General features: G+C 42.0%; 1 protein-coding gene across 3 annotated transcripts; it reads right to left on the bottom strand.

Annotated features, from left to right (window-relative positions):
- Nucleotides 1-427: 427 nt before the first annotated feature.
- On the bottom strand, nt 428-21,433 carry SLC6A4 (solute carrier family 6 member 4). Of its 3 annotated transcripts, none has more exons than XM_066333421.1 (15): nt 21,129-21,433; nt 14,522-14,726; nt 13,714-14,316; nt 12,893-13,027; nt 12,197-12,416; nt 11,660-11,798; nt 11,150-11,284; nt 9,367-9,470; nt 8,562-8,689; nt 8,117-8,229; nt 7,278-7,409; nt 6,152-6,251; nt 5,617-5,717; nt 4,080-4,247; nt 428-3,399 (listed from the first exon to the last, which is right to left on the bottom strand). In XM_066333421.1, exons 3-15 carry the CDS (start codon nt 14,168-14,170, stop codon nt 3,325-3,327), a joined length of 2,007 nt encoding a protein of 668 aa, XP_066189518.1. In that variant the 5' UTR covers nt 14,171-14,316; nt 14,522-14,726; nt 21,129-21,433; the 3' UTR covers nt 428-3,324. The 3 variants fall into 3 exon arrangements, with proteins under 3 accessions (XP_066189518.1, XP_066189519.1, XP_066189517.1); XM_066333422.1 differs by lacking the exon at nt 21,129-21,433 and adding an exon at nt 16,310-16,487; XM_066333420.1 differs by lacking the exon at nt 14,522-14,726.
- Between the last annotated feature and the right edge of the window lie 1,046 nt (nt 21,434-22,479).

Here is a 22,479-nt window from a genome sequence, read left to right on the forward strand (position 1 = left end):
GTTAGAGTAAGGAGAACTTATATATTTAAAAAAAGGTTTTGAGATTGGTGTTTTCCTGATAATTTGTTCAGCAGACTGAGCAATGGGACAAAGCCTGAGTAAAATTAAATGCAAGTGCTGCCACTTTTTAAAGGCTTGGAATGAGTTTTATGTCAGCTAATCAAGTAGTTAAGCACATCCTCCAGTGTGGAGCAGTTTGGTTTTGCTATTCTGTGTAAACAACTGTAATGAGCTTTGGTTCTTCTGTTGGAATGGAACGAAAATGTTTAGCAGTGGGCCAGGGTTCAAGCACTGAAGGAAATCCTCTGCTCTTTGTCAGAGGCCTTGTTGGCATTGTAAGATGGACTAGATATTCTGCTGTTCCTTAGAATTGAGATTTTTATCTTTGCTCTTCCTAGAAGAGAGAGGCATAAGAGACATCTGCAGATGGTTTATGAATATTAAATTTATTACAGTAACAGTTTACAGTACAAGGCACATACTGATGACTTACAATCAGCTTGCAACACTTGTAACTAAACAGCTGCATAAATTAATACAAGTGCATCATGTACAAGTTGGAGGGAATACTTAGTTCTGTACAGCTAAAACTCCAGTTAATTCTCTTTAAAAGGCAAAGATAGTCCTAATTTACCTGTTCATTACTTCCTTTTCACTGCTCAGAACAGAGGGTAGGATATACTCATGGTAGATGAATGGAAGGTGAGCTGAAGAGAAGGATTTTTTTTGCCTCAAAACACTGTATCTGCAGTGCAGCTCATTTGGTATCAATATAAGTAGTTTTTATACAAAACCAGTGTTTAAGGTATGGCTACTTGCTGAGCTACCTGATAAATATTTGTTACTTTACTTGTTTTCAGATGGGTATGTAAAAGGAAAAAAAACCCTACTTGTATAAATAAATCAAATTCTCAGTATTTCATCCACTCAGCTAAATAGAAATACTAAAAAATGAACTTACCATAGTAAGATATTCAAACTAGTACACCATGTAACAAAAAAGTAATGAGGACTAAACTGCCTTTCAAGTTCAGCATTTATAGAATGAAAACATGGATGTATTTTATCTTTGTATTATTCAGGAATAATAATTTTTAATCTACATTGCTTTTTGTATCTTCAAATAATTCTCAGAGTTTTCATTCTCTCTCAGTATCTCAGGAGTCAGCGCACATTGTTCTTATGTTTCAGCTGTTGCAGAGCTTGTGTTACTGTCAGGGCTTCCTGGCTGACTTAATTCACTAGAAAATGTGATATTTCTTGGGAGATCTCTCTGAAACCTGCCAGGGAGCCAATGTCTGTCCTATGTCAGTGTCTTAAAAATTGCAGGGTTTTTTTTTGTTGTTGGCTGAACACCTGTCTGAAGAGGGAGGAAATGGAGTAGGGTTTCTCCATTATTTCCCACTCTTTGCTGTTGGATACACACAAATACCTCATTCATCTTTCTTTGATATTTCATGTGTATTTTTTTTTTGGTTAATGAACTCAGAAAATTAAGTTTTTGGAAGTAGGTTTCAAATACACTTGAGGCATTAGCTACAAAACTTTCCCATGAGTAACTGTCCAGTAAGACAGATCTATTATGTTTTTCTAGTGGCAGTTAAAGAACGTATTCCCTTTTCAAAAATAGTTCAGGAGTCTAGTTCTGAAAGAACAGTCCTTGTCCCTCTTAAACGATTTCCTCATTGGAAACTGGGATTGGGATTTAGATGAACTCAAAAGTCATTATACAGAGTGGAAGTGGAAGAGGCCTTTCTCCAGGTCCACAAAGGGGGAACACTGATGGAAATGTTTTCAGAAGGCAAACAGAGCATCCCTGCTTTCCTCTCACCTGGCAATGGCTTCATACCCAGGTGAACTCCAACAGGTTCCTTAATGCCCCTTGCTCTGGCTGCACAGGCAACCTTGGCAACTTTAGCAAAGGGACACAAAAGAGACTTTTATCCTCTTATTTTATTTTACTTTGATAATAATCTATGTGCCAGAGTAAAAGTACAATGCAAGTTGGTACATGAATGATGCCTGCTTGTGTTTGCACTTCCACTGCAGCAGAACTCGTGTGCTCCAAGGGCCAGGGCAGGTACATTTGGGGAGCACGTGTGTGCAGGTCATGTCAAGAGCTTAGTATGGACATGGGGGTTAATCAGTGTGCCAGTGCCTTGAAATTTAATATAGATTGTTCTCATGAGAATCAATCCTGCTGAACTCTACTCAGCTTCCTGCTAAGAAAAAAAAATTCCTCCCTTTTCTGCTTCAGCTTGAAACCCAATTCAGTCCCATTAGAATATGAACTGCTAAGCTTTCAAAGTAGGTTTGGATGGTTGTAAATGTACCTTTGTCAGCCAGCCAAAAGGATTAGTCTAAAGTTTACCTCTGTACTTGGAAAGAGGAGGAAATACCCAGAGGCTCCAGCAAATTTTAGGTGTGAAATTAACTGTAAAAAAATGGAAGTGAAGCAGAGAAAGAGATCTTTAAGCTTGCACGTTTTGGCATCAGAACTCAGAAAGATTCACTGTTGGTCTGTAGTTTCTGTAGGTCTGCCAGGATAATGATTGGTTATGGAAACAGTACAGTAGGTACTGGCAACTTAAGTGCTTGTCAAGTAACTCATGATGAGTTTTTGTGGCTTGATTGGGTCTAAAGGAAAGTGAAGCCTCAAACACCACAAAAAAAGTTTTTGTAAATTTTTTTTTTTATGCAAGAAACATTAGAAATTGTTACCACCTACAAACCAGAGGAAATTAAAAGAAGGCCAACGCTACCAGCTGTGTGTGCTGCTCAGCATTTTTCCTCTCCCTCTGTCTTCTACTCCACCACAAACCTAAGGAACTTCCTTTTTTCGTTTTCCTAGTTTATACAAACCCCTGCGTTACTCGAGTAATGTATGGCTATCAGAAATATTTGTGCATTTTCCCATGTAGTTGAAGCAAGTAGAGAACCTTAGAAGCGAATACGACATTGCCCGGGTACGAACGATCACACGGAGGGAGGAGATACGGGAGCACTGCCACACACTGGGGGTCTACACCTAATCCTGCCTTGCCTTGCTCGTCCTGGAGGGGCTGCTGCAGGCCCTCGGTGCCACTCCCGGAGCAGGGATGTTCCCTCGTGTTCCAGAGTGAGCGCTCGGTTCAGCCTGCTTGGAAGTGCACAGTAGATGTCATTGGATTGCTTGGATAAACGTGCTGGAGGCGTCACCTCTCCAATGGTGCCTCCGTGGAAAACTCCGTTGGTTGTCTCAGCTGGAAAGGCGGTTCTTCGGGGGGAGAGGGTGGGGAAAGTGACATTTGGGGCTCCTCTTCCCTCCCCCAGAACCAGGTCAGCTTATATTGCGTTCATGCGGATGTCTCCAAAGGGAATTTCTGTAGCTGTTTCTGGAGTAATGCTTTTCAGAATACGCTGTTGGAAGGAAATCAGTATTAGAAATTGATTGATTTTAGAGGCAATACACAGCATGCCAGCCATTTAGAAAGAGATTAATAATAAAGTATGACTTTGAGCTACACCTCTTGAACTACTTAAGAGTGTTTCTGGCCTCTTAGCACAATGAAAATGGAAAGTGCTATAGAAGTACACAGCAGGATTTTAAAAATTATTTATAACATAATTGAAATTAAAGATGGGCAGATGTCATATTAATGCTTTAGGACTTTGCAGTTTACTTGGATACATTGAGCCAACTAAACATATTCTTTATGAACTGATACTCATTTGAACTTAAAAGAAATTTCAGTATTGTCATTATAGATTTATGGTAGAGACATCTTACTAAATGTGTGAGAGAAAAACAAGCTTTTCTTACAGATACACACAAGGAAACCAGCCTTGCACTGCCTTATTTGCTTGGCTGGGGCATTTTGAGTGTCTGGAGTGAATTTTAGGAAGACTCTCTAGTTCATCAGAGCTTAAAAAAATACTTGATATATTTTATAAGAATTTTTCGGCAGCCTCAATAAGAACTGGGGAGATTTGTGAGAATGGGAAGGAGACAATTCAGGAACAGAACAGCCAGTCATGATATTTTTAGGAACCACCTCCTTCCTAACAGTCAAACAGAAGCAACAGAGCATCAAAGATACCTCCTTCAGTGTCCCTGGGGTGATGACCAGGCGATAGACCATGTAGATGGGAATGAAGATGATGGAGGAGGTTCCTATGCAGTAACCCACAACTGTGGTCCAGTAAGGATAATCATAATCAAAAAGCCTCAGCTCAGGAGGGTGGGACAGAAAGCTGCAAGTGACAAACTGAAAGAGAAAAAGGGGAAAGTGTGAATATGTGGATTTTGATGGCATACACTTTGGAAAACTGTGTTCCAGCATAGCAGAGAAATGAATAGAAAATGAGTAGGACTCAAGATTAAAAATATGTTGACACTGAAAACAATCCTAAATTACATGAGTGGAGATTTAAAACAAATCAACAACATATCACAAAACAAAGACCAAAAGGATCCTTCCCAAAGCAGATGCTCTCCACACTACACTGCTCTCTGTCAGAACACGAAAAAGAAAAAACATCAGCTCAGTTACTGCTGTTGGATCATGTTCCTGAGCATCATTCATGACTGAAAAATTCCTTAGGAAACAACAAATACTTTTAGTTGAATATGGAATAATATTTGTGACTGTCCTGGGAAGGATCTCTGACTGTTTGTTCCAGAGTATCATCAGAAACTCAGGATTAACCAGCAAAACTTCTGTACAGAAATGACATCCTACATCCTGAGCTTTCCTTATTTTAGGTGAGTTTCCTCAGGGAATGCAAATAGCTCTGCCTGGTAACCACATGCCCAGAGCTCTGTGCTTCTCTGATTATTTTGCTGGTTTAGGATTACAAAGAGGACAGGGGTATAAAAATTACTGTGCTGTGACATTTTTATTCATAGACTTCTCTTTCTAGGGGTAATAAAATGAAAGTCGGTTAATTATACCTTGATCATTACAAGAGTTTTGGATTCACACTGTAGTTTTGGATTCACTTAAATCTAGATTCTGTGCTTCATAAACTCCTTCTTGACCTGCTCTGCTCCCACTAAGGCCAGCCAGAATAAAAGGTAGCATGAACTAATTTTGAATCAGGAAATGAACACTTTATGTTCAAATGCTATTAATAATGCTGCCAAGCCAAACATTGGGACAGTATTTCCAATTCTGAATAATAGATTTATAATGGTTGTAATTAACTGCTATAAATTTTAAGTGGAATATTCTGAAGTTGTCCATCAGCAGTTGCTGAGACAGTGTATTTACTTATCTTGGTTTTCCTCCTCTGACAGTATTTTTCATCAACTTTTATTGCTTCATTTTGCTGAGGTAAACATAAATCACCAAAACAAAGTAAATTTGTTTAGCAGAGGACAGGGGGAGAGTTATTCAGAACCCAGACTTATTCAGCTAATTCAACTACAAAAAACCTTAAAACTGTGATTTAGTAACAAGATCTTGCAGCACTGTATTGAGTTTCTCACTAATTGAGCCTTTTTGGTTTAACAAAAATTGTTACTAAAGAACTTCACAAGAGAATTCTGAGTTCAGCTTTTAGAAATCTAAGGAGCTGCATTGTTCAGTGGTGATTTTCTTGTGCTGGAGAGAAAAAGCTCTAAAGAAAACTCACCAGAAGGAAGAGGGGACTAATTGCAACCCAGCAAACTCTCCAGTACCAGCCTGGGGCAGAGCCCAGCATTTCTTTCACATCATTGCAAAACTGGGTGATGCCTGTGGAGACAAGTGAGAGGACAGGGAGGATGGCAGATTAAGTTTTTCTTAGATACTCCACACATTTTTATGCCCAGCAAATAAATTCAGAATCTATCCCAGAAGACCATTTTGTTCCTGTAACTGTTAATTTCACTAAATCCTTAATTATTCTGAATTACACCTCCTGTTACTTTTAGATGCCTGTGTACTTCTGTCAAAGAGCAATTAATACTAATTCTCACTGCTTTTAGTTGTCAGTGAGTTTGTAAAAAGCTTCTGTAAACTCTTTTCTGCAGACATGGTTGGTCTTGTCTGCAGAGTCTCAGGCAATGCTGAGCTGCAGGAGCTCAGGAGCTTGGGTCAGGGGTGTTTGGAGGTACCACAGACTCAGGACTGAGGCAATGCTGAGCTGCAGGAGCTCAGGAGCTTGGGTCAGGGGTGTTTGGAGGTACCATAGAACCAGGACACAGCCACTGCCTCCAGGAACACGACGGTCAGGACAGCTGGACCCGTGGCGTATTCTTCAAACAGCTTCACCACATACGCTCCTCCCTGGAAAGGAGATCAAACTGTCAGTGTCCCCAGGATCCAGAGATGGCAACCCTGCCCTGCTGTGCTTGGTGCTGCCTGTGGCTGGAGCAGAACCTTCACAAGTGGGAAATTCACCCATTCCTGTCACTTTGGGGCTGTTTCTGCCAGGGAAACCTCAGTGAGCTGCTCACTCTCTGTGGACACCCCTCACCTTAGGGGCTGCCAGGCAGAGAAGTTAAAATCTGCTGGCATTTCTGGCTGGATTTTAGTGAACAAAGGGGATTTTACAGGATGGCTTTTTGCATGCCCTCTTCTTTCTCCGCCAGGGATCATAGCTGCTGCATAGAAAATAAGTAAAGCATTCCTTTGCTTTCTTTCCATTTGGGATCTAGAACCATGAAAGAGGCGACCTCTTGTAGAGGAACTCGGCATCCTTTTACAGCAAACACTTCACATAAGAAGGAAGTTACACATAAATGAGCAGGTGGAGTGAAACATGACAGGAAAGCCAAGTATTTCTTTCTTTTTCCCTTATGATCATTACACTCATTATTCAAAAATCGCTCGTTGTGAGAATGAAATCTACAAGCCCCATGGGAACTATTTGATGTGACTAATGATGATTTCTGCCTTGAAACAATGAGGAAGATCCAGGAAATCCATTACTAGAATATTTTTTTAATTCAGAATACTTTTTACACATTGTGAAGATTATAATAACTATTCATGTTATTTTTAAACATGGAGCTTTTGGGAACAAGAAACAAACCACATAAAAAATGTGGCTGGTTGTCTGATGACTGATGAGCAGCATCATTTATGATGTGTAGCACATCATGAGTTGCAGTAGGATCATTTTGCAACATATTTCCTTATGAAATACCATTCACATTTATTCCAAGTAATAGATTTCTAATGCATAAAGAAAACAGGCTGGAGGTTCAATCTGATTTCTTGAAACTCTCTTCAAAAAATTACTACCCTCTCCAAGGTGTCATTGGCAGGAAAGTGCCAGCAAGGGAGGCTGGAGGTGGCAGAAATACTCACAAATGTCAGGGTTGCCAGAGACCCCAAAAAGCAAACAATGGTCAGACCAAGGACAAACAATTCCCTGCGTTTGCCCCAGACATGTGGGAATTCATCCAGGACTCCAGTAATCACTCCCTCCAGTCCTGCAAACTGAAAAGCATGGAAAAATCACTGGAAAATAGAGGGCAGTGTTACCTCCTCAAAAGTATGTTTGAGTGCTTAAAGGAGCATTACAGCATTGAAATGTTGGGGCTCTGTTCTGCTGTGGAGTTGGGGTTTTTAGACAAGTCTTTCCTCCTAATTTCTTTTAACTCTTTAGGGTGGGTATTTAGTGTTCAAGTATCTGTGGGAATGCACTGTCATCCAAAGGCAGTCCTGTGCAGGCACCAGGATGTGGAGAAATGAGAGGTGGTTCAGTAGGACCAAGACTGAAATCAGCTGAGTTCAGTGCTGCTGGAAGGAGCTGGTTCTCCACCTGTAAAACCAGACTCACATGACAATTTTTTAGTGTATCTCCAGTTCCCACCTTTTAAATCCAATTTGTGTGAAAAAAACCTCCAGATTTTCATAATTGTTTTGTAAGTTTACAAGCAAGAAACGAACCTGGAAGGCTGCATTCAACCAGGAGTGTAGAAATCAAGTGCTTTGCTTATATTTCAAGGTCTTATTAATTGTCACAGCATGACAGTGACACATCACTTGATTATATTTAAACCTATTCAGATAAAAATTGGAGTATCTGTCTTACAGAAGGTGCTGCAAACCCCTCAGTGCCAGTGCAGTGTCTGTAATTCTGTTTCTGTGGAGCCTGAGGGGGTCAGGCTGTGCCCCGAGGGTCTCCCCTACTGGCTACTCACCGTGCTGTCCAACCCCAGCGTGAGCAGCATCAGGAAGAAGATGATGGCAAAGAAGGTGGAAGCTGGCATGTTTGCAATGGCCTCTGCGTAGGTGATGAAGAGCAGGCTGGGTCCTGGAGCAGAGAGTTGGCATCACTGTTAGCCAGTGCTGCTGAGGGAAGGGCAGGCTGTGCACAGCATCTCCCAGGGGAAAATTCCTCCCCCCAGGCTGCTGTGCCATGTGCAGTGACCACCACATCTGTGAAACTGCAATTCTGGCTTTTATTTGTAGTGTTTATGGGCTAGATTTTTTAGCTGCACTGTATAACAGTGCCCAATAAAGTCAGCATCCTGAATAATATACAAAATATTTCTCGTCACTTGGGCTGCTCTCGATCTAGAAGTACATATACAAATATATTCTATCTTAGAAGCAGTTTGAGATGTGTATGAAATGTTAACCTACCAGTGTCTTTGGCAACCTCTGACACGTCTTCATTCCTCATCTCAGCCATGTATCCCAGCACGGTGAAGATGACAAACCCAGACACGAAGCTGGTCAGGCAGTTCACAGTGCTGGTGACCAGAGCATCTCTGCAACAAAAGACCTAACTCTCATCAGGGAATCTGCACCTGCTAGAAAGGCTTTAAACCTCTTGGTCTACAATCTACACAATCCTAGAAAAGCCAGGGGAGTACAAGGGGGAAAAAAAAGCAGCAGATATGAAAGGAAGGGTAAAAAACCCCAATAACCCATGACTACTTTTTTTCTCAAACCCGTACAGATGCCGTAACATCAGTCTGCCGCTGGATTGAATACTGACATCTTGATGTTTTAAAAGAATAGGAATTACTACGTGAATATTAAAGAATTGAGACTTTTATTTTAGAAGTTAGAAATAGAATTTTTTTTCAGGTAACAAGTAAAAACCATAAATTACCTTCCTGTTCAAGACTATGAAGTTATTCTCTAACTAACTACAGAGATTAAATAACTACAATGTGATGGTTTGGCAGAGGTTTAGTCCATTTTGTTGTGGCAGGTTGCTGCATTTTAGACCTCTTGCTGTAATTAGTAAAAATCATCTTACTTTAAGCTAGGCAACAGAGGAGAAATGCTTTAGATTGCAGGTCCTCTGTTACACTTACTTCTGGTTTCTATGTACACAGGTCTGACAATTTAGTGCCTTTCACCCTGTTTCTTTCTCATATATATACCCACAGTTATATTTTTTAACTCGATTTTACTTATAGAATAAGGTAGAACTCACTGGTAGCAATTGTTGTGGAATTTGTTGTAGCTGGCATAAGCCAACAGCACCCCAAAACCTGGTCCCAGGGAGAAAAAAATCTGAGCTGCTGCATCTACCCAAACCTGAAAAATATTGAAAGCAAGAAAAACATTACATCAAACAGATTGAATGAGTTTGGCACATTCAGAATATCACTTAGGTCTACAAAAGAGTCTTTAATTGGTCTGCCTATGTCCTAGTCCTGGTCTAACAGACGCTCTGTTGAGAGAGATGTTGAAACATGAATGTTTGTTGTAGAACTGTTGTGGCTGTTGCACTTCTGACAGCATCTTCGATTAATTCAGTGAATTGTCTGTAATCAATTTAAAACAAGTTTTGCAGTGTACAGAGAACTTTCTACCCATGCTTTTGAAGTCTTCCAAATCTTCCTCCAAACTCTGTGTGCTGTAGAATAGTCCTGTGTTTGGCAATGTGTCCTCCAGGCTATGTGGACTTCTCCTGGATTTATGGATATCCATTTGACTGTGTGGATGCAGTTCTGGTTCTTGGGGCTCAATTCAGCTTTGTTGTGACAGATGCAAGTGTGATGATCTTGCTGTGAAAAGCGTGTTGTACTTGAAAAGTGGCCTCAGCCCTAATGAGTAATGTTCTAAAGTACAATATCAGCTCTCTTTCTGAAGGTGAAAGTCCTCATTCATTTATTCTCTTTTGATTGAAACATGGAGTTCATTACAACTCATTTCTAATATTCTCTCCCATCGTGTGAGGCCATCCTGTATCACCCAGACAGAGCTCTGTCATCACCCAGCACACAGATTGCAATCTGCTGTCCTCACTCCAGATACATCCAATACAATATCAATGGCCTTTATTGCTTTTTCAGAAGATGTGGTTCCTTATTGGAGATGCTGCTTTATCAGAGACTGGTGTCTTTTCATTTCCTCTTCATTCAAAACTCTCCATATCAGCTGGGCAGCAGCAGACTTGCAAACACTGGAATTTTTTAATCTTCTTGTTTGTAGCATTTATTGCTTTGGGGTTTTTTCCATCACCCTCCTCACCAGACACTTTCATAGGCAGTGAAGTGAGCACAGCCTTGAGCTTGATGGATTCGTTGTCATCCACAGAGTTCAAGGCTGGATCAGATACTGGAGGGCCTGGGGTTTGTTGGTTAGCTCAGTTTGTCCTCATTCCTGCTTTCCTTTCAGATTTTGGTGGTGTATGCAGGCCTGACTGATCTATTCCTCCTCCACAGGCACTTGCATGAGTTTACTGGGTTTAGTTGATGTCCGTGGGCTCATCTGCCAAAGCTTGTTACAGGATGGAGATAGAGGTTTCTGCTCCAGTAACCTGCACTATTTAAAGAGAGGCAGCTGTGGACATTGGAGGGCTGTACTCATCCCCTTAAGCCAAAAAACTGCAGCTGTACCACTTGTTAGGTTTAATAAATTCAGTTTGCTCAGTGTGACTCTCACAGGAGAAGGATTTTTTTCCAGTGTTGGAGCACTCACAGCTTCTCACTCAGTGTCAGTCCTGGTGGAAAAATGTTTGGTCACTTGTTTTCTTCTAATCACATCACTCATTCTGTTCAACCACTGTATGGGAGCTCTGCCTTTAGTTCAAGCTAAATTGAGGGTGGACTCTAATCTTTAAAATTCTTTATAATTATGGACAGGATGTTGACTCAGGCTCTCAAATCCATGCTAAAACATCTATTCAGTCATGCTTTATGTATCTGTGGTGATACACACATGGATAGGCTGAAAGCAAATCTCTAATAATCTTTTACAAAGTTTTTTACCTCAGTGGCCAGGAGTTTCTGCCAGTCAGGTTTCAAGTAGTAGAGGACACCTCTCCAAGCCCCAGGCAAAGTTGCACCTCTCACGAGCAGGATGAAGAGGATGATGTAAGGGAACGTGGCAGTCACCCAAACCACCTGTGAGGGAACATGGTGAGAGCGTTTGCCACGGGTAGAAAGTTAACAGGGATAATAAGAATTAGTTAATCATATTATATCTCTTAGCATTTATAGCATCTTCACATGAGCTTCTCTGCAGATCTGTAAACAGGCAGTTTGCACATCTGTCCCCTGTCTCTGACAGGGTTGTTCCTGCCCAGAGAACAGTGGTGTCGCTTACTTTTGTTCTTTATTTCTCGGATAAGAGTAGCAGTCACTGTACAGCGAGTGCTCCCCAAATACATCAGCCCAAAATCCCTGTCATGGCAACAACCTGAGCTGATCCCCTGACAGTTAATTGGCTCAGGCAGAACTGCCTCAAGACAAGTTGACGTGTGCTGCTTTTGCATTCACCTTGCCAGATGTTTTGACCCCTTTCCAGATGCTGAAGTACACGATGGTGAAGATTAACAACAAGCAGAGAGTCAGTTGCCAGCTAATGCCCCCCAGGTCATCCAGCCCATTGGACCTGTGCACCTGCAGAACCTGACGACTGCAAGAGGAAAGAAAAACACAGTAGAGATGCTTTTTAAACAAATGCTTATATTAAACATGCATTTAACAGTCCCATAGTGTGGTCTGAGCTTTACAAGGAATCTTGAGATCTCGATAAGCAGCCTTCAAAGTCATGACATTTAGGATTCATTTTATTTTAATTAAAAGTTCTATTAATGGTACGCCAGTGGAGATAAGTGACAGCAGACATTAACTGGGAAGCTGCTAAAAAACAAAGCACTCCTCATACACCCTCAGCTTACAGCCCACCTACAAGAATCCAGTGATTTGAAGAGGGTGCCATCCACAATCAGCCCTGCTGCCCTCCCAGGAGAATCTTGCTGGTGTCCCAGCAGTCTGGGGCTACCACCACCATCCTCACTTACATGCACTTACGTATAAAATTCTTCTGCAGGAGAAATGGAGTGCAGGGACCAGCTGACATTGTCCTTGCTGAAGTAGTTGGTGCAGTTTCCTGTGTTCCAGGGATTTGTGCAGCTGGTCCAGGGCAGCTCCGCCGTGAAGGAGGAGATGAGGTAGTAGAAAGCCCAAGCCATGATGGTGTTGTAGTAGGAGGCTACGTAGAGATCTATGATACAGATGGCAAAGCCAATTCCTGGAGAGGCAGGAAATAATTGCATTCAATCAGTGTGAATTTCAGGCAAAAAAAAAGAGAAAGGGAATTGGTTATCACATCAGCTACCATTAGTAACTGTCTTAGGCAGCTCTGCAGGGGGAACACACTTCCTCCCAAGTGTTTAGAACACTGGCATTTCTTGTGACTTCAGGAATACTCTGATTCCAGCAAAACATCCTTAATGAAGACAGAATATGCTTATAAAGAGATATTTTCTATGCGTCCCTAAATTTCTGCAATTCATTAGCCTCTCTCTAAGGAATTTGAGTTGCATACTGTATGTGTATACACACACGTGCAGGTGTACCTGGAGTTTTAGGAAAGCTTTCTTTGTAAAGCCAAAATCTTGTGTAGAACAAGTCTTACTTCCATTTATGAGATTTTCTTTCCCCTGAAATATCACCTTTATAGCAAAATTTCCCAGTTATTCAGAAAGTTCCATTTCTCTTGGTTACCTTTGAATATAGGACATATTTTTCTCCAAATGGAAATACAGCCATTCCTGTGGTACTGTCCTAGTGCTAATTCCATATAGAAGAGAGGAATCCCTCCAAAGATGGCCATGATTGTGTAAGGAATGAGGAATGCTCCTGCAAGAGAGAAAGCAGATGATTGTAACTCTCAACAGACCTCTCCTCCAACAGTACCAGCATTCCATAAACAGGAGTTCTTTTTATCCCACAGGGAAAATGCATATCCCCTCCCTGGCCAACACACCACTGAATTACTGTGGGATTTCTCTTAAGTGTAACTAGTCAGCAGTGTGAACAAGAATAAGCACTCAGGCCAAACTCCTCACATTTTTGCAACACTGGATTCACCAAGACTCCACTGACTCTCATAGCTGTGAGATAGGTTACAGATAAAATTAGTAATTTCTCCAATAAAATGCCTTTGTTACATCAGAGAGGCAAAAGTCCTTTCTAAGATCTCCTCGATTAGATTTTAGATTTATATTTTGTCTCTTATGTCAGTGAGTCAAAGACCCAGCTTTCCTCATGAGTTGGTTTAGACATGTTGGTTTATCAGATTTTAAAATGCTCTTTGGGAAAGGGAAAGGTGTTGGAGTGGGTCTGCACCTACCTGGTTCTCACCTTCTAGTTGTGCTGTGCTAAACAGGCTTTCTGTCATTATCTTATCCCAATATTTAGGTTTTTCAGTGAATGAGTTCTCCTTGGTCATTTGTTATACATGATATTTTAAAAGCCCCTAAATCATCCATTTCTAAACCAAGAAATTCAGCATTAAGGAACAATGAACAGGAGTGGGCACTGACCTCCTCCATTTTGATAGCAGATATAAGGAAATCTCCACACATTTCCCAGATCCACTGCATATCCAATGACGGAGAGGAGAAAGTCAATTTTTTTACTCCAGGTCTCTCTGTCCTCCAGCTCCATCAGCTGCTGCTGAGCTTCAGCCCCACAGGTGGTGGATGTGGTGGTGGTGGTGGTGGTGGTGGCTGCTGGGGCTGTGCCCTGGGCATCCTCCACCTCTCCATTGCAGGGAACTGAGCTCTGGACCCCTGAATAACCATTGGAGATCTGAGCTGCCTCCCCTTTGTCCCCCTGGCTGGGGTGGACTTTGTTGCCATCCTCCACCAGCCGCAGGGCAGATTTAGGGGTCCTGACCAGAAGTCCATTCTCTTTACAATCTTCTCCTTTGCTACAGTCTGAGACATCCTTCTTGGAAGTCAGGGGCTCTGTCTCATTGCTTGTGGCCTTTTTTTCCATTTTTTTCTGAGATTTGTTCCAGTCACTGGCAGACAGGCAGCACCACAGGGTCCCTTCGGGGTTTGTCTTCCCACACCTTTATTCCCAGCACTTTTAGAATTCCTCTTCCATACTTAAATCCATCAGATTGAGGGCACAAGCACCATCTAAGACACCAAAAAGAGTTGAAAATCCATTACAAGCCTTACTGGTGCTGGTAATTTTCAAGTTACAGCCAGCAGATTCTGTGATTAAAATACAGAGGTAATTAACCATCACAGCATGCAACGTGAATCACGGAGCAGATAATCTAGGATTTTGTCCAGAGAAAAGCAGGAAGAAATCATCCTCTGGCAGCAGAACCTGGTGTACCTGGATCACGCCCTCTCAGGAGGATCTGCTGGACTTTGTGCATTGCTGGACACCTCACACCCAGTCCCAGTCCTGCTGCTATCACCTTCTGCTCTGCACACTGCTGGACTCCCAGTTTGCAAACTGAGGGCAGAGCTTAGTGGCACTTTTATTTTCATTTTCCTAAGTTCATCCTGCGGCTCATCCACTCATCTTGTGGCAATTTCTAGATTCACCAGGTATGAAGGGAAAAGAATTCATTAAATAAATATGAGATAACCATGGATTTAAAAATCATGTTTCATGATCACCTTTCTTCAGAAATCCCACAGTGTCTGGTCTGTTTAGCAGCAGATGTAGAAGGCTTAAATGAAACTTCAGAAAAATATTTAAATCTCAGTGGTTTTGCATCAACCTACTTTTGATGCTCAGTCAACACTAGTAACAAGGAGAAGAGGTCATAAACTTCAATTTGATTCCTCTCATTAAGAGATAACCTGTGAGTCTAAAGGACAGAATTTGTCCCTGGCTTTATCTGACTCCCTGGGCAAATAAAAGCATCTTCCATTCTGTTTGGATCTGCTGACACCACGGCTCCAGCCCTGAGAAGGGTGGTGGGCACTACTCCTGTGCTCCTGCCCACTGCCATCAAAAAAATCCAGGCCCTGGGGAGATCCCTGGCCCGTCTGCCCTCTTCGTATGTGCTAAAAACAGAATAAAAGGGAAATAAACCATCCTGAAATAAAGTATAACACAATTAACTTTTCCTGCAGAACAATGATAACAGAGAAGGAGCTGTGATTCTGTGAGCAGGTCATGTTTTGTCTCCTGCTGATCTGCTCAGGTAATGTCAACACCCAGCTGCCTTTAGCCAGCAAAACCTTGGAACAGGAGCTGATGTCCTCTGCTGTAAATTCCCCAGGGCAGTAACCCTGTTTTATTGCTAGCAAAGAGTCACACAATCTACAGCATGCCAAGATTAAATTATTACAATTACACCTGATTTTTCATTTTCAAAACATTTTATCATGGTAGTAACTGTTCTAGTCACATCCTACCAGAAAAAATAAGCCTTATTTCATTTTTGACTGCAGGAAAAACTAAAGCAGAGAAGGGATATGATTTGCTTATTTCTAGAATTTGCTGATTATCAGAGCTATTAAAATTGAAGTTTTTCCCAGCTTTCCACCTTTTGCAAAGACAGTTTGTTAAACCTTTTCTAAACATTTCTCAGTGCAAGCAGAAAGAGAAGCAAAGTTATTGAGCTGCAGAACAAACAGGAGGATGGTTTTGAGATAAAAGTCACTTGAAAATGTTGCTTATAACTTTCAGAAATCTTTAGATCTCCAGGCTTACATTCTGCCTCTACCCAAATAATCTCTTTTTTCTCATACAGCATGCAGTGCATCATTAATGTGAATTCTTACATGAGCAAGGGCTTCGCTGCCGTTAATTAAACGTCCACAAATATCAAAATATCTTCAGAGTTCCAGAGAAAAACACCAGGGCAAAGAACAGGAGGTTCTCTTTTACCTGCAGGACTATAAAATCTGAATGCCTTTGGAGTCCAAACCCTTCCAAATGTCCCAAAAGAGGTTGTGGAGATGGAAGCAGCCCTGGTGGCCACACAGAAATCCAAGGGAAGGCCACAGCCAATCCTCCCCTTGTATAGGGCATGGTAAATACCAGGTGGGAATATGGCAAAGTAACCTGAGCCCTTCTGGACTTTACACCTCTCACCCATAAATGGGAACGCAGTAAAGGATGTTGGTTTTACTGCATTGTCTCATGGGACTGATTTTTCCATACCTGAGCCTTAAACTCTCACTGTGTTTGTAGAATACTTTATTTCTGCACATTTTTCAGTGCTCTCTTTACTGGGGGGAGGTCAAAGAGTGTATTGTTGATTTCCAAAATCTATGACAACCAGAATCATTGTCCATCCAGACCTAAACTCCTCCTGTTCTTCTGCATACCACAGAACAAAAAAAAACCAAAAAAACCCACTTATAAAAAATCACATTATTTGAAATACTTTGGTAGAATTTTCAGTAGTTTGAGCCTCAAATATGCAAAATTACATGTGAATTTTCAGGGGCTTCAGCTGAAATCTGAACAGTTTCTTTCTGAACAAGAATTACAGCTCGTCAGCCATCCTGGGAAACCTCTGGAATGATGAAGTCCACGGTTACACAGTGGAGTTCACAGGGGCATAGTTGGCACATGCAAACAAAACAGTTCCAGATTATTTCATTACACCATAAAAAAAAAAACAAACTTTGAGAGAACGTACATTTTTCTTTGCTTTGCTACAAATCAAGAAAAAAAATAAAAATTGAAGGCACTGTGAGCACTACAAAAATTATAAAGAGCTGCAGAGAGAGCTCTTGGGGTTGGGAAATTTGCTGGGACACCAGGGAAGATATCTAGGGGAAAATGACCCCAATAGTGAAGAATTTTGCCTACCTCAGCCTCCACTTCTTCTCTGCACAGATTCCTAAATTCAGGTGCCTGAATGCTGACAGCAGTGATCTCAGAAATAACACTTTATTACCTGTTTTCAATGCGGGCTGTCACAAAGGTTGCTGTTACATAACTGCACCTTGGCTCCTTATCACCCCTAATTAGCTGCCAGGAGAAAAAGGGGGAGATAAAAAAGGGAAGGAGACAGAGGCTCTGTGCTTTGGTTTCCTTTTGATCTGTGTTTGGCAGACGTGACTTTGCTCCTCTGGGAGGCCCTGGTGCCCTGAGCTGGGGCTGTTCTGCAGGGCAGCTCCATCCAGGAGCACGTGGAAGGTGCCAGCCCTGGGAATGTCACCCTCCCTGAGCAAAGGGTGACTAAAGAGGAGTGACCCTGGACTCCTCCACAGCTATTCCAGCTTGGTTGAAAACATTTGGATGGATAATTGAAGCCATGTGTTTCCACACGCTTGGCCGCAGCCACCAACGCGGTTCACATCAGCCAAACATTAATTAAATTCTATTTATCTATCTCCCACACGGAGATGGAACTCGAACCAACACTGCAGATGTAAAATCCCCGCATATTCCTTGATGCACAGATCCGGCTCTTTCGCCTGTTGCCGAGCAATCCTCGAGGAGCATCCCTGGCCCGGAGCCCCATTCCTCCCGCTCCAGTGATGGAGCAGCTCCCGTTCATTCCTGGAGGCTCGCAGTGACCTCTCCTGGCAGTGCGGGAATCCCTCGCCTTTCCTCTGCCACGGAGTAAACAGCTCTTCCCAGCACCACCACAACGGGGTTTTCTTGCTCTCGGCACTTTTTAGAGGAGGGATGCTGCCAGGGAGGCGAATCCCGAGTCAAGGGAGACTGCTGAGTTTGAGGTGGGGCTGCAGCGCCTTCCCCACCCCCGGTGCCTCCCGTCTGAACTCTCACAGTCACAGAATTTGTAGGTGTGTATAAATTCCACCTCACACAGACGATGCTCTTATTCCACGCGCTAACTCCGTGGAAGTGGGGATGCAGCACTCGCTGGGCTGCAGGAAAACTCGGGTCCCACCTCCCATCCCACCGCTCCTCCATCCCCCTGCCTCCAGCCCGGCACATGCCGCCACTTGCAGGGAAGTTGAACCCCAAGGAGAAGACTCGGCCCAGGGTGTTGGCAAACAGAATCAAACGCTGGGATGACTCCTGTTAACTTGACCTAAATCTCACATTTATCACCAAGAATTTAAGATGGCTAAAGTTACAGCTGCCTGACTCACAGGACACCTTGCAGCTCACCCAGGCAGTTTGTGCATAAATGGAAGGAGTCCAAGGACATTACTTTTATCTCGAATATCAAAGTGAGACGTTTGTATGACAAGATAGGACTCACTCACCCCGGGCAGGACAGGGCTGGACCTGTTCTCACCTCTGAGCCACAAATGAACCAGAGAGGTTTCATTATTTTCCTCTGAGTTTGCAGAGCTCAGGAGCAACCCTTAAATCAAAGTATCACAGAAGAGATGTCCCCATACCGTGAGGACTTGTTAAAAAAGAAAGATTTTAGCCAATTAAATCGCATTGCTCTCAATTACAATGAATTTTACCTGCTGTGTGTATCATGCACAAGTCATATTTAGGTTCATAATGCTAAAAATAGTTAGTGCATTTTGATGTTGAATGTGTTAATTTTTTACTGACTTGTTTGAAAAATGAGGACCCAGAATGTCCTTTCCTGTTAGCTCATTAGCAAGTGTGACAGTTTGTATTTCAGATTTCAAAACCTGATAATCATAAATACTTGGGAGCCACAGATTTGGGACATTAGGTGTAAAGCAGATCTAAACTGATATCTAGATCATCCCTCCACAACAGAAAATTAATTTATTCAGGAGATTTTTTAAAGAAATTCTTTTCTAGTTGAAGAGAATCAAAAAATTTGATTTTGAAAAAGAGTGGTCAAACCCCAGTGAAATTAATGGTCCAGTGAATCGTAACAGGTTTGATCCCAGTGCCAGTGATTTTAAATGTTACAAAAGCTGGGTACAGCACTGTGACCTGGGAGTATTTTAAGAGGAAACTTTGAGCATGCAGGTGACAAAATGGACCCTTTGTGTGGATGTTTGTGGGGCTCCAAGGGCACCCTCAGATTCCTGCTAAAGCAGAGTGAACGCAGTGAGTCCTGCTGGTGGGACAGTGGCACTCCTGGGAGAGTCAAAGGCTGCTTCCCAAAGAGTGGCACAAGGAGAGGTTAACTCCTGTATTCCCAGGTAAGGCTAAACATGGGTGAGATGGGAAAAGAGTGAGCAGTGTGGGGGAAATAGAAACCTGCACTGGGAGCTTTATGTCACATCCCTGTCCATGTCTCAGTCTGAAATTAAAAAGGCATCAGGAAAGAGAAAATTTTACCTTTATAATTCTGTTGAGACATCAGCCACTGTAGTGTAGTGAGAGTGCCAAACTGGTGTCAGTCATTTAAAGATCAGGGAGGAAGGGAAATGCATTTTTTTAGCTCAGAGTGTCTGTGTGTAGTGCAAGGAAACAGATAAGCCTGGAGGGGATGATATTGCTTTTGTATTCTTCCTCCAGTTATTTATATAAACTTGAAGGAAGGGTCATAACACAGCAAACATCACTAAATAAATGGAGCATCATCCCTGGGTAACAGATTATGTTTCTCTGAAGGGGATTTGTTAATGACTATCTCCAAATTACAGCCCTGAATTCAGGCTCCAAGTTCTGCTCAAGTTCTTTATGAAACATTTATCCCACAGGCAGGGCTCATTGTATTTTTATCAGTTCTACAAGATCCAGAGCTGCAAACACATAGGTTGGGAAAAGAGTTCAAACATGAGCATCAGGAAGGAGATCAGGACACAGAATTAGTATTTCTTTAGGTTGTTACTAATGAAAACTCAGTAATTTATATTTCCATGAAGGAAAGCAGGAAAGAACTTAAACACACTGCACATTTCCATGTCTGGGAATAATTTTGGGTTGTTATTACATTCTACTTTTGGGACGGTTTTTCTTAATTTAACCATCTGAAATTCATCATGCCCTGTCCAATTAGAAAATGGTCACAACAGTCACTTGCTATATGAGAAGTTTGCAATGTATTCTCCAAGAAAATTACGGTAAATTCATCATCAAAATCACCAGAAGATGCAGCCCAAGTGTTTGCGCCCTTCCTTGGTAAATGTCTGACAAACCACATTAAAAAAATGCCACAACATTTTCAAGAATCCAAATCCATTAAATGCCTGATCTCTTTTCCCCCCAGGCTTTCTTAACATACCAAAACATGTTTTCCTTGCCTATTTATATATTCAGTTGCATTGCATTCCTTAATTAAACTCTATATTTCTTAGCAAACTAACCCAGCAAACCAGTTGGTTTCAGTAAACATGATTGATTATAAATACATAGGACATGCTCTTCAGATTTATTACTTGCAATAAATCTGTCCCATTGAGTTCAATAATTTACTGTGCTGGAACCATTTACCTTTTAAAATATAATTTAATATGGTTAACAAAGCTCACTTCACCCTTTCAAAATAAATAACAGCCAAAATTGTGTAATTTTTTTTCTTATTTTTCCTTTGGATTCTGCTGCTTTCCTTCATTTTCCCTTATAGTTTAATGCTTTTTTTTTTTTTTTTTTTTTTAAGCTTTAAATAACTTTACATCTGTAATGCAGTTACGTGGGCTGCCAAAACTCTTTAAGTTTAGATTGTCAGAACATGTTCTGCTGCAGGCATTTGACTCCCGACATTCATAACTGCTGGACAAGTGCCTGAACGTGACAGAGCAGAGCATGGAACAGCAGGAAAGAAATAAAAGGCACAAAAAGTTTTACAAACCCGAGGAAAACTAGAACTAAATTCAATGTATCTTTTTTTGCCCCCAAAGCTTTGCTAGATGGACAATGTTTTAGAAATTGTCAAAGACCTTAAATCTGATTTAAAAACAAACAAAACCCGGAGCAGAGATTTTTAGCCTGTCATTCTCATTTCAGATTTTAGAACCGAAGTGGAAAGAGGCAACGAGGAGGGAAAGTTAATGAAACTCCCAGCATTTGCTGCTGTAGGGGGGCAGCTCTGAGGAGCAGCTGTCTCTGTGTCTGTCTGAATTTCATAAAAGTGCTTCAGACACCGCTGTGCAAAAACAAAATTATAAAGTACCTGTGTTTGGGGTCGGTCCGAAGCGCTGCCCTTGGAGAGATCCACGCTCGAGTCCCCTTCACCCACATTTACCTCAGCCTGGGGAGCTCAGCCTCTGGGCAGCTCAGCATCCTGGGCAGCTTTTTGTACACCAGTCCCCCTCACATGGTCTGATTTCCAGATAATCTGCTGCCAAAGAGCTCTTTAAGAATTTTTGCGTCACTTTAGGTCGAATAAACTTTGTGTTTCACCAGGGCTGCAGCTCAGTTTTCCTCCTAGAGGTGGGTGGCTACATTTGCCTGCTCTGATCTGTCCGGGCGAGCAGGATCCAATGAAGGCAGAGGCAGAAGGAAGAGGAGCTTCCCTGGGAAGGGACAGCTTTGCTGGATGTTGTGATAAATACAGACAACAGGATGGGGATGAGGATGGACACAACGAAGTTTTGAGGGAGTCACTGAATTATGTATTTATAGGTGACTCTGTATCTCCTGTACAGGAGGATAGGAAGGAGTGGGATATTATCACAAGAAAAGGGCTTGAAAAGAATCATTTCATGGCAATAATGCTGAATAGTTGCATTATTTTAATAAAGAAATGAGGTTTAGTTTTGTTCTAAAGCTTGAAGCAGAAATTCTTGACAAGCGTTTTGCTGCTTCAATAAACTCAACAAGTAATTTCCTTTCTTCCTACCACTACAAATACCTCACTCCACTTGGAACACGTGTTTTTTTTTTTTTTCTCCAGTGTTTTTCATCCACGATTTCTTCATTCCTGCACTTCACAACTTGTTTATAAAAAGTTCATAAATCACAGGTCAATGCCATAGTTTAGGTGGCAGATTTGGGGAAAAAAAAAAGTGGAAAAGCAGAATAGGGACAAGTAAGAGTAGCTGATTGTTGGAGCAGCAGCTGTGAGCAGTTGCCAGTTTTCAGAGACTCCTTCCAAACAACTGAAAAGAAAATAAACTGGAAACTGAAGAGCTGTAATTTGCATTTTCCTCTGCTGTCCCTGGTCCCGGGCAGAGCCGCAGCCGGGCAGGGCGAGGCACCTGCACCATCTCAAGGAGAGCTCCGGCATTGCAGTTACACACGCGGGGGACAGACACGTCCTGAAATCGCTTTCGTTTCCCATTAACTCCCCCGGGCACTGTGTTAAGGCTGTTTTGTCAAGGCTTTTTTTCCTTCACTTGCTTTAGAAATTCATGGATCTTTTAAGCGCAAATAGCAATATCCACCTCCTATTTGCCGGGCTGGATTTCCCTCCTGTGCCCTGCTTTCTGAAATAATCGGGATTGGACGTGCTCACCTCCACTTGGCTGCAGGCAGAAAAACCCCCACCAGTTTGTGATACTCCTCCAGAGCCTTCCCTCTGT

This window comes from Sylvia atricapilla, chromosome 20, assembly GCF_009819655.1.
Source record: "Sylvia atricapilla isolate bSylAtr1 chromosome 20, bSylAtr1.pri, whole genome shotgun sequence".
Lineage (NCBI taxonomy): Eukaryota > Metazoa > Chordata > Aves > Passeriformes > Sylviidae > Sylvia > Sylvia atricapilla.

Bases quoted from the DNA above. Each gene is read 5' to 3' on its own strand.
- SLC6A4 (XM_066333420.1), bottom strand. From the start codon at position 14,170: ATGGAAAAAAAGGCCACAAGCAATGAGACAGAGCCCCTGACTTCCAAG. The intron at 11,285-11,659 runs GTGAATGCAAAA...GTTCCCTCACAG, and splicing joins GGGTCAAAACATCTGGCAAG to GTGGTTTGGGTGACTGCCAC. The intron at 7,410-8,116 runs GTGAGTAGCCAG...CATGCTTTTCAG, and splicing joins CGCTGGGGTTGGACAGCACG to TTTGCAGGACTGGAGGGAGT.